Raw genomic sequence first — 12,660 nt, 5'->3', positions numbered from 1 at the left:
AAACCTAAAATTACATATAAAATTAAATTAAATAGAATCTACAAATCACATTATCCCCATCCCCCAAACCCGGTTCACACACCCAGCCACCAGAGGTGAATCAAACCATCCTAAGAATCAAAGTCCAAATAAGTCCAGAACTATTGTACATTGTGTCAAACACTGTTGCTTAATGAGAGAAGCGGCACCTTTGGTCTGCTGCCAAGACTTTGAACTTTGGCACAAAAGGTGTGATGGCCAGGCAGAGACACTGATGCAAGTGTTCACAGGTGAGTCGGCTGCTCGTTCTTCACCGTGTTCATTGTTGAGAATGCAGACTCACTGCAGGCTGGCCACCTTTGAACGCCATTTTAGATTGATTCACATTCGAAAACTAGGCTAGTAGCTAACAGCTGATTAAACGAGCTGCGCTGTCAACTTCATTACACCGGTCTTTGTTCTCTTCTCTTTTAAAAATAAAGTTTGAAAAAAAAAAGTGCGGCTCTACAGTATGACGTCGCGTCCGCGACTCACCGCTGTCATGGAGATGACGGGACGCTGAATGTGATTGGACCAAACCAAAGCAGAGTAGACGTCCTCACACAGACAGTGGAGCAGTCAGAGCGCTGCTCGCAGTGGAGAAAGCGGAGAATTTTGACTTGTTGCGTTGCGGCGTTGCGCAGATAATACAAATAATACATATGAAAAGTATAATTTGCTCAGAGTCCGGAGACAGTTGTGGTTTGGTCCGGATCCGGACCGGAGTCCGGACTTTGAGGATGACTGGCCTAGGGGCTAGGGGCTAGGGGCTAGGGGTTAGGGGTTAGGGCCTAGGGGTTATGGTTTAGGGGCTAGGGGTTAGGGGCTAGGGGCTAGGGGTTAGGGGTTAGGGCCTAGGGGTTATGGTTTAGGGGCTAGGGGTTAGGGGCTAGGGGCTAGGGGTTAGGGGTTAGGGCCTAGGGGTTATGGTTTAGGGGCTAGGGGCTAGGGGCTAGGGGCTAGGGGTTATGGTTTAGGGGCTAGGGGTTAGGGGCTAGGGGCTAGGGGTTATGGTTTAGGGTTATTCCGCACAGCTTCCAAGTTTCTACAGTTCAACTCATCAGGAATCAGGAGACGGACGGAGACTCTGCAGCTGCACTGTCTCCCTGCTTCCTCCCAACAGGTTTCCCAATAGATCCTGAAGCCATTTTGTAATTGGAACAGAGATAGAGGCAAACATCACATGGTAGAGCGCCATCAGCAGTCGTAGTTGTTTTGATTAAATTTGGAAGTGGCGGGACAGGAAAGGAGATATCGGCTAGCCTGTGTAGGCTACAGGCTTTATGTGGCATTTACACAATTCTCTTGAAAAATGAAAGTGCTTCAGTCAACAGGATTATCATATTATCATTACCATGCTTATCATACACATATGCCAATTTAATGTATAGAATGGACCAGATCTAGTGTTGTGCCGAGTCCATCCACATCCTGTCCCCCCCCCCTCCACATCCTGCCCCCCCCCTGTCCCCTGGTTATTCTCATGGAGGGTTAGGGTCTATTTTAGGACTGAGTTATATATCATATGATCTATAGCTTTAGCAGCAGTGGATAGTCATACCCTGTTATATAATTATCTTACAGTTAGACTTGGCAGGTCATTCTGTGAAGTCCTGAGTTCATGAGACTGAACATGGAGGCTGGTCTCCCTGCACGTGGAGGCTGGTCTCCCTGCACGTGGAGGCTGGTCTCCCTGCACGTGGAGGCTGGTCTCCCTGCACATGGAGGCTGGTCTCCCTGCACATGGAGGCTGGTCTCCCTGCACATGGAGGCTGGTCTCCCTCACTGTTCTCTTCTATCAAGAAAAACGCTACTTGGTGAAATTAGGATCTAAAATCAGACCAAACATCAGCAGCAGATCTGATGCTGAGTCTGTTCAACATGTTCAATATCAGCTCCCATTCAAATGAATGGGAAGAAAAATCTGATCCAGGGTCAGTAGATTATATTCTGCTGTTCAGACACAGAGCCTCCATGTTGAAACCAAGTGGAATATTGCTGTTCATCAAAGACGTCAGATGTTCAGTTACTTCATTAAAGGTGAATAATCAATAACCAATCTGATCAAGTATATAATAAACCAAACTCCTTCATGTCCGAAACATTAAGGACAAAACGACCTGCTGACAGCAGAAAACACAGAAGAAGAAGAAGAAGAAGAAGAAGAAGAAGAAGCAGCAGTGGACGGGGTTTATATGTTTTATTGATTCATTACCTTAACGATGATAAAAAGAACATAAAAAACCAACTGCTGTCAGGAGAAGCTGGATGAGAGGAAGGGGGCGGGGCTACAGGACCAGCAGCAGTCTGTCCTTTCTCCTCTTCGTCAGCCAATCGCGGAACAGGGTGGAAGGCCGGGGGCGGAGCTAAACTGAAGGTCCGGCGAGAAGGAAAAAAAGACATCACACCTCAGCTACTTCCTGTCAGAACGTCGCCTGGCAACAGTATCCTTCCAGGAAGTCACATCAGGGGGCGGGGCTTAGAGAGAAGGCTGTGGTTGGCTAGAGGGGGCGGGGCTAGAGGAGGGGAAGGGCAAGAGGGGGGGGCGGGGCTAGAGGACATCATCGCTCTCAGCCGTCTGTAACTGGGTGTCGTCTGCGTCCGTCATACTGCTCTCCTGACTGTCCTCCACCTCTGCTGCTGGGAGAGAGACAGGCAGAGAGAGAGACAGGCAGAGAGAGACAGAGAGAGAGAGAGACAGGCAGAGAGAGAGACAGGCAGAGAGAGACAGAGAGAGAGAGAGACAGGTAGAGAGAGACAGGCAGAGAGAGAGACAGGCAGAGAGAGAGAGACAGAGAGAGAGAGACAGGCAGAGAGAGAGACAGAGAGAGAGAGAGAGAGAGAGAGAGAGAGAGACAGGCAGAGAGAGAGACAGAGATAGAGAGAGAGAGAGACAGGTAGAGAGAGAGACAGGCAGAGAGAGAGACAGGCAGAGAGAGAGACAGGCAGAGAGAGAAAGACAGGCAGAGAGAGAGACAGAGAGAGAGAGAGAGACAGAGAGAGAGAGACAGGCAGAGAGAGAGACAGAGAGAGAGAGAGACAGGTAGAGAGAGAGACAGGCAGAGAGAGAGACAGGCAGAGAGAGAGAGACAGAGAGAGACAGAGAAGTGTGTTCAGTGTGGTGAAGGGATTAAACCTGTCTACTTGTCTCCCTCCATACCTTCATCCTCTGGCAGGTATCTCTTGTCTGTCTCTCTGCCTGTCTCTCTCTCTACCTGTCTCTCTCCATACCTTCGTCCTCTGGCAGGTGTCTCTTGTCTGTCTCTCTGCCTGTCTCTCTCTCTACCTGTCTCTCTCCATACCTTCGTTCTCTGGTAGGTATCTCTTGTGTGTCTCTCTGCCTGTCTCTCTCTCTACCCGTCTCTCTCCATACCTTCGTCCTCTGGTAGGTATCTCTTGTCTGTCTCACTGCCTGTCTCTCTCTACCCGTCTCTCTCCATACCTTCGTCCTCTGGTAGGTATCTTTTGTGTGTCTCTCTGCCTGTCTCTCTCTACCCGTCTCTCTCCATACCTTCGTCCTCTGGTAGGTATCTTTTGTGTGTCTCTCTGCCTGTCTCTCTCTACCCGTCTCTCTCCATACCTTCGTCCTCTGGTAGGTATCTTTTGTGTTTCTCTCTGCCTGTCTCTCTCTCTACCCGTCTCTCTCCATACCTTCGTCCTCTGGTAGGTATCTCTTGTCTATGGCTTCTTTGATCTGGTTGTTGGCTCCTTTGGGGTCGAGGTCCATCGCCCAGCTGAAGTTCATCAGAGCCAGATGGGTCTGACCCAGCTTCTTATAGACCTGCAGAGAGACAGACAGGTAGGCAGGGAGACAGACAGGTAGGCAGGGAGACAGACAGGTAGGCAGGGAGACAGAGGGATAAAGATGTGAGTTGACCAGTTGATTTCTCCTGAGCAGCAGCAGGCTGTCAGGGTCAGAGGTCAAAGGCTAAAGAGAATCAATGCAGCGTCTCCTGCAGTAAAGAGAAGAGTCGTCACTGTGTTGACCGCTTCCCACCACTAGAGGGCGGCTCTGCTTCTACAGTACAGTGCTATGAAGGTCAGTCACCACTTTCCACCACTAGAGGGCAGCTCTGCTTCTACAGTACAGTGCTATGAAGGTCAGTCACCGCTTCCCACCACTAGAGGGCGGCTCTGCTTCTATAGTACAGTGCTATGAAGGTCAGTCACCGCTTCCCACCACTAGAGGGCAGCTCTGCTTCTACAGTACAGTGCTATGAAGGTCAGTCACCGCTTTCCACCACTAGAGGGCAGCTCTGCTTCTACAGTACAGTGCTATGAAGGTCAGTCACCGCTTCCCACCACTAGAGGGCGGCTCTGCTTCTATAGTACAGTGCTATGAAGGTCAGTCACCGCTTTCCACCACTAGAGGGCGGCTCTGCTTCTACAGTACAGTGCTATGAAGGTCAGTCACCGCTTCCCACCACTAGAGGGCGGCTCTGCTTCTATAGTACAGTGCTATGAAGGTCAGTCACCGCTTCCCACCACTAGAGGGCGGCTCTGCTTCTACAGTACAGTGCTATGAAGGTCAGTCACCGCTTCCCACCACTAGAGGGCGGCTCTGCTTCTACAGTACAGTGCTGAACCTGAAGGTGAGGAATGTTTTACTTTGTAATCAGAGAAGTGTTAACCTGCTCAACACCGACTGAACATGAGGGCCGAGCAGAGTGAAGACATTCTACTGTCTGAGGACGTTTGTATTATTTTAACTGGTCTCTCCACGTTTAACTGGTATCTCCACAGGTTTAACTGGTGTCTCTACAGGTTTAACTGGTCTCTCCACAGGTTTAACTGGTCTCTACAGGTTTAACTGGTATCTCCATAGGTTTAACTGGTGTCTCTACAGGTTTAACTGGTATCTCCATAGGTTTAACTGGTCTCTCCACAGGTTTAACTGGTATCTCCATAGGTTTAACTGGTATCTCTACAGGTTTAACTGGTATCTCCATAGGTTTAACTGGTCTCTCCACAGGTTTAACTGGTCTCTCCATAGGTTTAACTGGTCTCTCCACAGGTTTAACTGGTATCTCCATAGGTTTAACTGGTATCTCCACAGGTTTAACTGGTCTCTCCACAGGTTTAACTGGTATCTCCATAGGTTTAACTGGTATCTCTACAGGTTTAACTGGTATCTCCATAGGTTTAACTGGTCTCTCCACAGGTTTAACTGGTCTCTCCACAGGTTTAACTGGTATCTCCATAGGTTTAACTGGTCTCTCCACAGGTTTGACTGGTATCTCCATAGGTTTAACTGGTCTCTCCACAGGTTTGACTGGTATCTCTACAGGTTTAACTGGTATCTCCATAGGTTTGACTGGTATCTCTACAGGTTTAACTGGTGTCTCTATAGGTTTAACTGGTGTCTCTACAGGTTTAACTGGTCTCTCCACAGGTTTAACTGGTATCTCCATAGGTTTAACTGGTATCTCCAAAGGTTTAACTGGTGTCTCCACAGGTGTAACTGGTATCTATACAGGTGTAACTGGTATCTCCACAGGTTTAACTGGTATCTCTATAGGTTTAACTGGTGTCTCCATAGGTTTCACTGGCCTCTCCACAGGTGTAACTGGTATCTCTATAGGTTTAACTGGTGTCTCCATAGTTTTCACTGGTCTCTCCACAGGTTTAACTGGTATCTCTATAGGTTTCACTGGTCTCTCCACAGGTTTACTGGTGTCTCTTATAACAGTTATAACTAATTAGATGAACTGTTCACAGGCATGTGAACTGAGCACCAGACAGACGCTACCATGACAACATACTGTCCCACTTACCATGTACATGGTGCCGGAATATAATGAAAACAGAAAAAAAGACTAATTTCCTGACTGAATCAAATCCCTGCACTGGACGGTTAAAGGCTAGAGGTTAAAGGTTATCGTTACCTTGCCGATCAGGAAGTAAACCAGAGACTCTTTGGGGACGATCTGCTTTAACTCCTCCAACTCCTGCAGAGCAGCCTGGATACAGACAGACAGGTGGATAGGACAACAGACAGGTCAGTAGTGTGGTGCCTGTACAGTATGTAGTTCAGTTCAGTAATATGTGACTGCATGTCCCTCCCTCTGGTGATTTGATGGCTCTGTTTCCTGTTTGAAGGACTGGACTCCACCTGACACACCTGGGTTAGGTGGGTGTGTTAGTCGGTTTGCTTCCTGTGGGTTAGTTTGGGCTGGTTTGGGGTTAGCAGTTTTGTGTTAGTTGGGTAGGGTTGGTAGTTTGGGGTAAGTTGGGTGGGGTTGGTAGTTTGGGGTTAGTTGGATGGGGTTGGTAGTTTGGGGTTAGTTGTTAGTTGGGTGGGGTTGGTAGTTTGTGGTTAGTTGTTAGTTGGGTAGGGTTGGTAGTTTGTGGTTAGTTGGGTGGGGTTGGTAGTTTGTGGTTAGTTGTTAGTTGGGTAGGGTTGGTAGTTTGGGGTTAGTAGTTTGTGGTTAGTTAGTTGGGTAGGGTTGGTAGTTTGGGGTTAGTAGTTTGTGGTTAGTTGTTAGTTGGGTGGGGTTGGTAGTTTGTGGTTATTTGTTAGTTGGGTGGAGTTGGTAGTTTGTGGTTAGTTGGATGGGATTGGTAGTTTGTGGTTAGTTGGGTGGGATTGGTAGTTTGTGGTTAGTTGGATGGGATTGGTAGTTTGTGGTTAGTTGTTAGTTGGGTGGGGTTGGTAGTTTGGGGTTAGTTGGATGGGGTTGGTAGTTTGTGGTTAGTTGGATGGGGTTGGTCGTCTGTGGTTAGTTGTTAGTTGGGTAGGGTTGGTAGTTTGTGGTTAGTTGGGTGGGGTTGGTAGTTTGTGGTTAGTTGTTAGTTGGGTAGGGTTGGTAGTTTGTGGTTAGTTGGATGGGGTTGGTAGTCTGTGGTTAGTTGTTAGTTGGGTAGGGTTGGTAGTTTGTGGTTAGTTGGGTGGGGTTGGTAGTTTGTGGTTAGTTGTTAGTTGGGTAGGGTTGGTAGTTTGGGGTTAGTAGTTTGTGGTTAGTTAGTTGGGTAGGGTTGGTAGTTTGGGGTTAGTAGTTTGTGGTTAGTTGTTAGTTGGGTGGGGTTGGTAGTTTGTGGTTATTTGTTAGTTGGGTGGAGTTGGTAGTTTGTGGTTAGTTGGATGGGATTGGTAGTTTGTGGTTAGTTGGGTGGGATTGGTAGTTTGTGGTTAGTTGGATGGGATTGGTAGTTTGTGGTTAGTTGTTAGTTGGGTGGGGTTGGTAGTTTGGGGTTAGTTGGATGGGGTTGGTAGTTTGTGGTTAGTTGGATGGGGTTGGTAGTTTGTGGTTAGTTGGGTAGGGTTGGTAGTTTGTGGTTATTTGTTAGTTGGGTGGGGTTGGTAGTTTGGGGTTAGTTGGGTGGGGTTGGTAGTTTGTGGTTAGTTGGGTAGGGTTGGTAGTTTGTGGTTATTTGTTAGTTGGGTGGGGTTGGTAGTTTGGGGTTAGTTGGATGGGGTTGGTAGTTTGTGGTTAGTTGTTAGTTGGGTGGGGTTGGTAGTTTGTGGTTAGTTGGATGGGGTTGGTAGTTTGTGGTTAGTTGGATGGGGTTGGTAGTTTGTGGTTAGTTGTTAGTTGGGTGGGGTTGGTAGTTTGTGGTTAGTTGGGTGGGGTTGGCAGTTTGTGGTTAGTTGGGTGGGGTTGGTAGTTTGTGGTTAGTTGTTAGTTGGGTGGGGTTGGTAGTTTGGGGTTAGTTGGATGGGGTTGGTAGTTTGTGGTTAGTTGGATGGGGTTGGTAGTTTGGGGTTAGTTGGGTAGGGTTGGTAGTTTGTGGTTAGTTGGATGGGGTTGGTAGTTTGTGGTTAGTTGGATGGGGTTGGTAGTTTGGGGTTAGTTGGGTAGGGTTGGTAGTTTGGGGTTAGTTGGATGGGGTTGGTAGTTTGTGGTTAGTTGGATGGGGTTGGTAGTTTGGGGTTAGTTGGGTAGGGTTGGTAGTTTGGGGTTAGTTGGTAGTTTGTGGTTAGTTGGATGGGGTTGGTAGTTTGGGGTTAGTTGGGTAGGGTTGGTAGTTTGGGGTTAGTTGGATGGGGTTGGTAGTTTGGGGTTAGTTGGATGGGGTTGGTAGTTTGGGGTTAGTTGGATGGGGTTGGTAGTTTGGGGTTAGTTGGGTAGGGTTGGTAGTTTGGGGTTAGTTGGGTGGGGTTGGTAGTTTGGGGTTAGTTGGGTTAAATTACTTTGTACTTTTTATCAATATGATTTAATATTAATTCATAATGATAATAATAATAATAATAACAACAACAATAATAAAGTATTTGTACAGCACCTGCCATACATGGTTTGAAGCTCAAAGTGCAAAGACATAAACCGGAACATTAAAAGACCAGCAGCCAGTTGCCCCAGCTGAACGTAAGCTCTATCGTAAGTCAGGGTGTAAAGTCACACTAACTGTTATGTTGAAACTAGTCAGTTTGACACTGAAGCTGAGTCTGTGTTTAGTTGCACCATGAGACTTCAGGTACATCTTAACTAGTAGAGCGTAAACGGACCACTAACCAAAACATTGTTGCAGACAGTGGCGTTTTCCCCTGCCGCACCGTTAATATAGAACCCGTTAATATAGAACCTGTTAATATAGAACCCGTTAATATAGAACCTGTTAATATAGAACCTCCTTGGGCCGCACCTAGAGCTAAAATCAACGACTACCATCTAACCATGGCTACGCGATAGCAACAGAAAAAGATTAGAAACCTTGGGAATTTGCAAACCTCTACAAACACATCAACAAACAGGTAGGTTATCGAGTATAAAGTAGGCTGTAAGGATTCATGTTAGTTTGCCTCCTGTACCAGTCTAGCCTAGATAGTAGCCTACTAAGCTAGAATTAATCAAGTGATATCAAGCGGTTTAACCGTTATTTTCAACGGAGCAAAAGTTAGGCATTTCCCCCTCAGTAACCATTATTGATGGCTAAAGAAAGTTGTAGATTTGTTATTCGTCAGTTCAGTGATCTAAACTCATGTCCCAGATATAAGTCAGTGGTTCCTCCTGCCCCCCCCCCTCTCCTCTCCATACCACCTGAATGTCTGGAGCATCTCTCCTTAGCAAGTGAAGTGGAGCAATATTCACATCGGGAATGTAGCTTGTTACATCATCTGGGAGACTGAAATGTTCGGATTATTGAAATATGCATGACAGACACGTGGAAACTATGAAATCACTGTATAAAGTACGTATTCTGCATAGATGGATACAAATAATCACCCCAAGTGTCTATAATACTCTATAATACTGGCTAACACCCAAGTCTGAACGCACCACCGGGGAAGCCTGTAACATGAAGCCTAATTTAGGCTCCGATGCTGTGAGCGTATCTCTGCTCGGGGAAAACAAAGCACGAGTATAAATCAAAATCATCATACGGTTCAAAATGATGTGATCCGTCACGGAGGACACGTTGCCGACATAAACCGCCCTGGATTTCTCCCTCCTGCTCCTCCAGCAAGTTAAACCTGTCTGTCAAATTGATGCGCCGTGCCAACTGTTATTTTACGGAGGACTTTACACCTAGTAGGAGTTGGTGTAGTTTGAAGTTGTAACTTGAGTCTACGTTGTAACTATTTCAGTTGGTGCAACCGTTACAATTTTAGTAATGTGTAAACTCAGATTTAGTGAGACTTTACGTTCAAACTAGCCTACGTTAAAACTTAAGTTCAGCTGGTGCAACTGGCTGCAGATATCTTGTATCTGTTATTAGTGAATGGGACAAATATTATTGTTAATTACCTTGTACTTATTAATTTTAATTTTTGTTAATTACCAAACAATTGACATTGGCAAACCGGATGGAGCTTAACGTTAATTAGCATTACTTATCTTGTACTTTTAATGTTAATTACTATTAACTGCCTTGAATTTGTCGTTAGCGAACAGGATGGATGCTAATTTGAATTAGCATTAATTACCTTGTACTTGTCGTTAGCGAACAGGATGGATGCTAATTTGAATTAGCATTAATTACCTTGTACTTGTCGTTAGCGAACAGGATGGATGCGCGGTGGAATTTGCACAGAGGGTTTTTGGGGTCGATTCCGATCGCTCTGTTCAGAGTCTCCAGAGCCGCATCGGACTTCTTCAACGCATGTTGCACCTACACACACATTCATTAACAGTAATTAACACAGTAATATAGAGCCACACACACACACTACAATAGTACTAATATTAAGAAACATTACACACCAGGCATTACTAACCACAATGACTACTTTGCTGTGACAGAGAAAGACAGAATTGAGGTTTGATGCTAATGCTAACACACCAGTAAATAGATGCAGTTAAATGCCAACATGCCCCCTGAGGACTGATGCTACTGGTAAATGGTGAATGGACTGCATTTATACAGCATTTATACAGCGCTTTTCTAGTCTACTGACCACTTTACAACATGCCTACATTCACACATTCACACACACATTCACACACACATTCGCACCGATGGCAGTGAGCTCCACGCAGGCTGCTGGCCGACCATCAGGAGCAGTTTGGGGTTCAGTATCTCGCCCAAGGACACTTCCACATGTGGACCGGAGGAGCCGGGGATCGAACCACCGACCTTCTGATTAGCGGACGACCCGCTCTGCCTCATGAGCCACAGCCGCCCCCGTTAGCTACTGCTAACATACGAGTCATTACAAATGGAAAATGCTACATGCTAACGTACCACTCCAATGTGACAGAGCAGGACGGAGCTCTGAGGATTGATGCTCAGCGCTTTCTTGAAGTGGATTTCTGCCAGGTTGAACTTCTCCTGCTTGTAGTAAATCATCCCCAGACCGTACCTGCAATATTAAACATACAGCAGAATATTTCATGTTGTATGTATGTTTGTTTGTATGTATGTATCTATGTATGTATGTTGTAGGTCTGGGGTTAACTTGAATGGTGCTGTACTGTGTATAAATATATATTTGGTTTTAATTTTCTAATGCATTTCATCACACTCAAAATATGACCCCATCATTCCATGACTTTTCCTAAATCTGTAATTTATCATCTATCAAACATTTCGGAGTAATGAGCATTTCTCCCTCGGACCGCTGAACATATGAAATGCTTTCTGATTTCACGTGCTTTGCCTTAGAGAAACTGAGCTGCTTAGTGAGTATTATTGTATTAAACTCACAGGCGCAGCATCAGCTTGTTAGAGGTTAGGGTTAACTGGAACTGGAGTTACTGTCCAGCTGTGTGTAAGGAAGACAGCAGCCTGGGTCTAAATTTATGGAGGACCACAAGTGTCATGGAAATAGTAATAAAGCATTTAATTAATTAATAACTAATTGTACAATAAAAATAGGCATTAATACATTTGTTTACAAATTAATTTATTAATCTATGAATAAATAGACTAAATTACAAAGTAATTCATTATTTTATATTTTAATGGGCAATAAAAAGAGGAATTATAAAAAGAATTTACAAATGAAATATTAATCCATCAATAAATAGTTCAAATTAAAAAGGGATTTACAAAAACAACCATAAAACAGTCCATCAAGTACATCATTTAAAAATACATTAATGAATTCATAAATAAATAATGGAATTTAAAAATCTATTTGAAAATGCAGTTTAAAAAGAGAAATAAATAACTGGATTCACAAATTGAATTAAGAATACAGATTTTAATCAGGCATTTAAAAGAACAATTTCCTTTCTCATTTGCATTTCCATTTCCCCGCTGCTTTTCCTTTTCCTTTTAGCTATTCGATTTGCTTAGTCATTTAAAAAGGTCTTCTTGGAAGAGATAGCTAGGGCATGAGGTGGGTGCGGCTCTCTAACCAATCAGAGAGCTTGTTACATCCCATGGCTAATTTGCATTGTTTTACCTCGCAAGGCCCAAAGTGTCATGGAAAGACTAAAAGGAGAAGCTAAATGACTAAGCAAATCGAATAGCTAATAGGAAAAGGAAAAGCAGCGGGGAAATGGAAATGCAAATGAGAAAGGAAATTGTTCTTTTAAATGCCTGATTAAAATCTGTATTCTTAATTCAATTTGTGAATCCAGTTATTTATTTCTCTTTTTAAACTGTATTTTCAAATAGATTTTTAAATTCCATTATTTATTTATGAATTCATTAATGTATTTTTAAATGATGTACTTATTGACTGTTTTATGGCTGTTTTTGTAAATCCCTTTTTAATTTGAACTATTTATTGATGGATTAATATTTCACTTGTAAATTCTTTTTATAATTCCTCTTTTTATTGCCCATTAAAATATCAAATAATGAATTACTTTGTAATTTGGTCTATTTATTCATAGATTAATAAATTAATTTGTAAACAAATTTATTAATGCCTATTTTTATTGTACAATTAGTTATTAATTAATGAAATGCTTTATTACCATTTCCGTGACACTTAGGGTCCTCCATACAAATTAGTCTGTCTACAAAGTTTATTTTTTTCATTTTTCTTTGTTGTTCAAATGTAAACAGTTCACCTGTTGCATTTCCATCAGTCCATAATGAAAATAAATAATATTGCCATGCAATCGCACAATAAATGGCACACACTGATTGGATGAAGCACCAGCGCCTGATCAATCCACAGATATATATTGTTTAATTTAAATGTAGGGGAGCTTTATTTTTGAGTTTGCTGAGACAAATTTGTTTCTTGTGAAATATACTGTGAAATATAAGCTGGAGATATGGCAGAAAGGAGTCTAAACATAATAA

The 12,660-nt window shown here is 44.0% G+C and overlaps 1 protein-coding gene across 2 annotated transcripts in view; it reads right to left on the bottom strand.

Annotated features, from left to right (window-relative positions):
• Window positions 1-2,201: 2,201 nt before the first annotated feature.
• LOC139653076 (cell division cycle protein 27 homolog) overlaps window positions 2,202-12,660 on the bottom strand; it is a 17,604-nt gene continuing 7,145 nt past the window's right edge. Inside the window, exons 5-9 of one of the 2 annotated variants that reach the window (XM_071530032.1) lie at window positions 10,642-10,759; window positions 9,940-10,068; window positions 5,904-5,978; window positions 3,670-3,799; window positions 2,202-2,658 (exon numbers count right to left, since the gene is read on the bottom strand). In XM_071530032.1, coding sequence (XP_071386133.1) covers window positions 2,570-2,658; window positions 3,670-3,799; window positions 5,904-5,978; window positions 9,940-10,068; window positions 10,642-10,759 — 541 coding nt within the window. In that variant the 3' untranslated portion in view covers window positions 2,202-2,569. The remainder of the gene's footprint in view (window positions 2,659-3,669; window positions 3,800-5,903; window positions 5,979-9,939; window positions 10,069-10,641; window positions 10,760-12,660) is intronic. The other variant, XM_071530033.1, reaches the window with a different exon arrangement.

Source organism: Centroberyx affinis, unplaced genomic scaffold, assembly GCF_046629955.1.
Source record: "Centroberyx affinis isolate AG114_WGS23_722 - 3 ecotype Tasmania unplaced genomic scaffold, CSIRO-AGI_Caff_v1 ptg001862l_1, whole genome shotgun sequence".
NCBI classification, from domain to species: Eukaryota; Metazoa; Chordata; class Actinopteri; order Beryciformes; family Berycidae; genus Centroberyx; species Centroberyx affinis.
The sequence above is the reverse complement of the archived record's forward strand: the minus strand, read 5'-3'. Positions and strand labels throughout refer to the sequence as shown.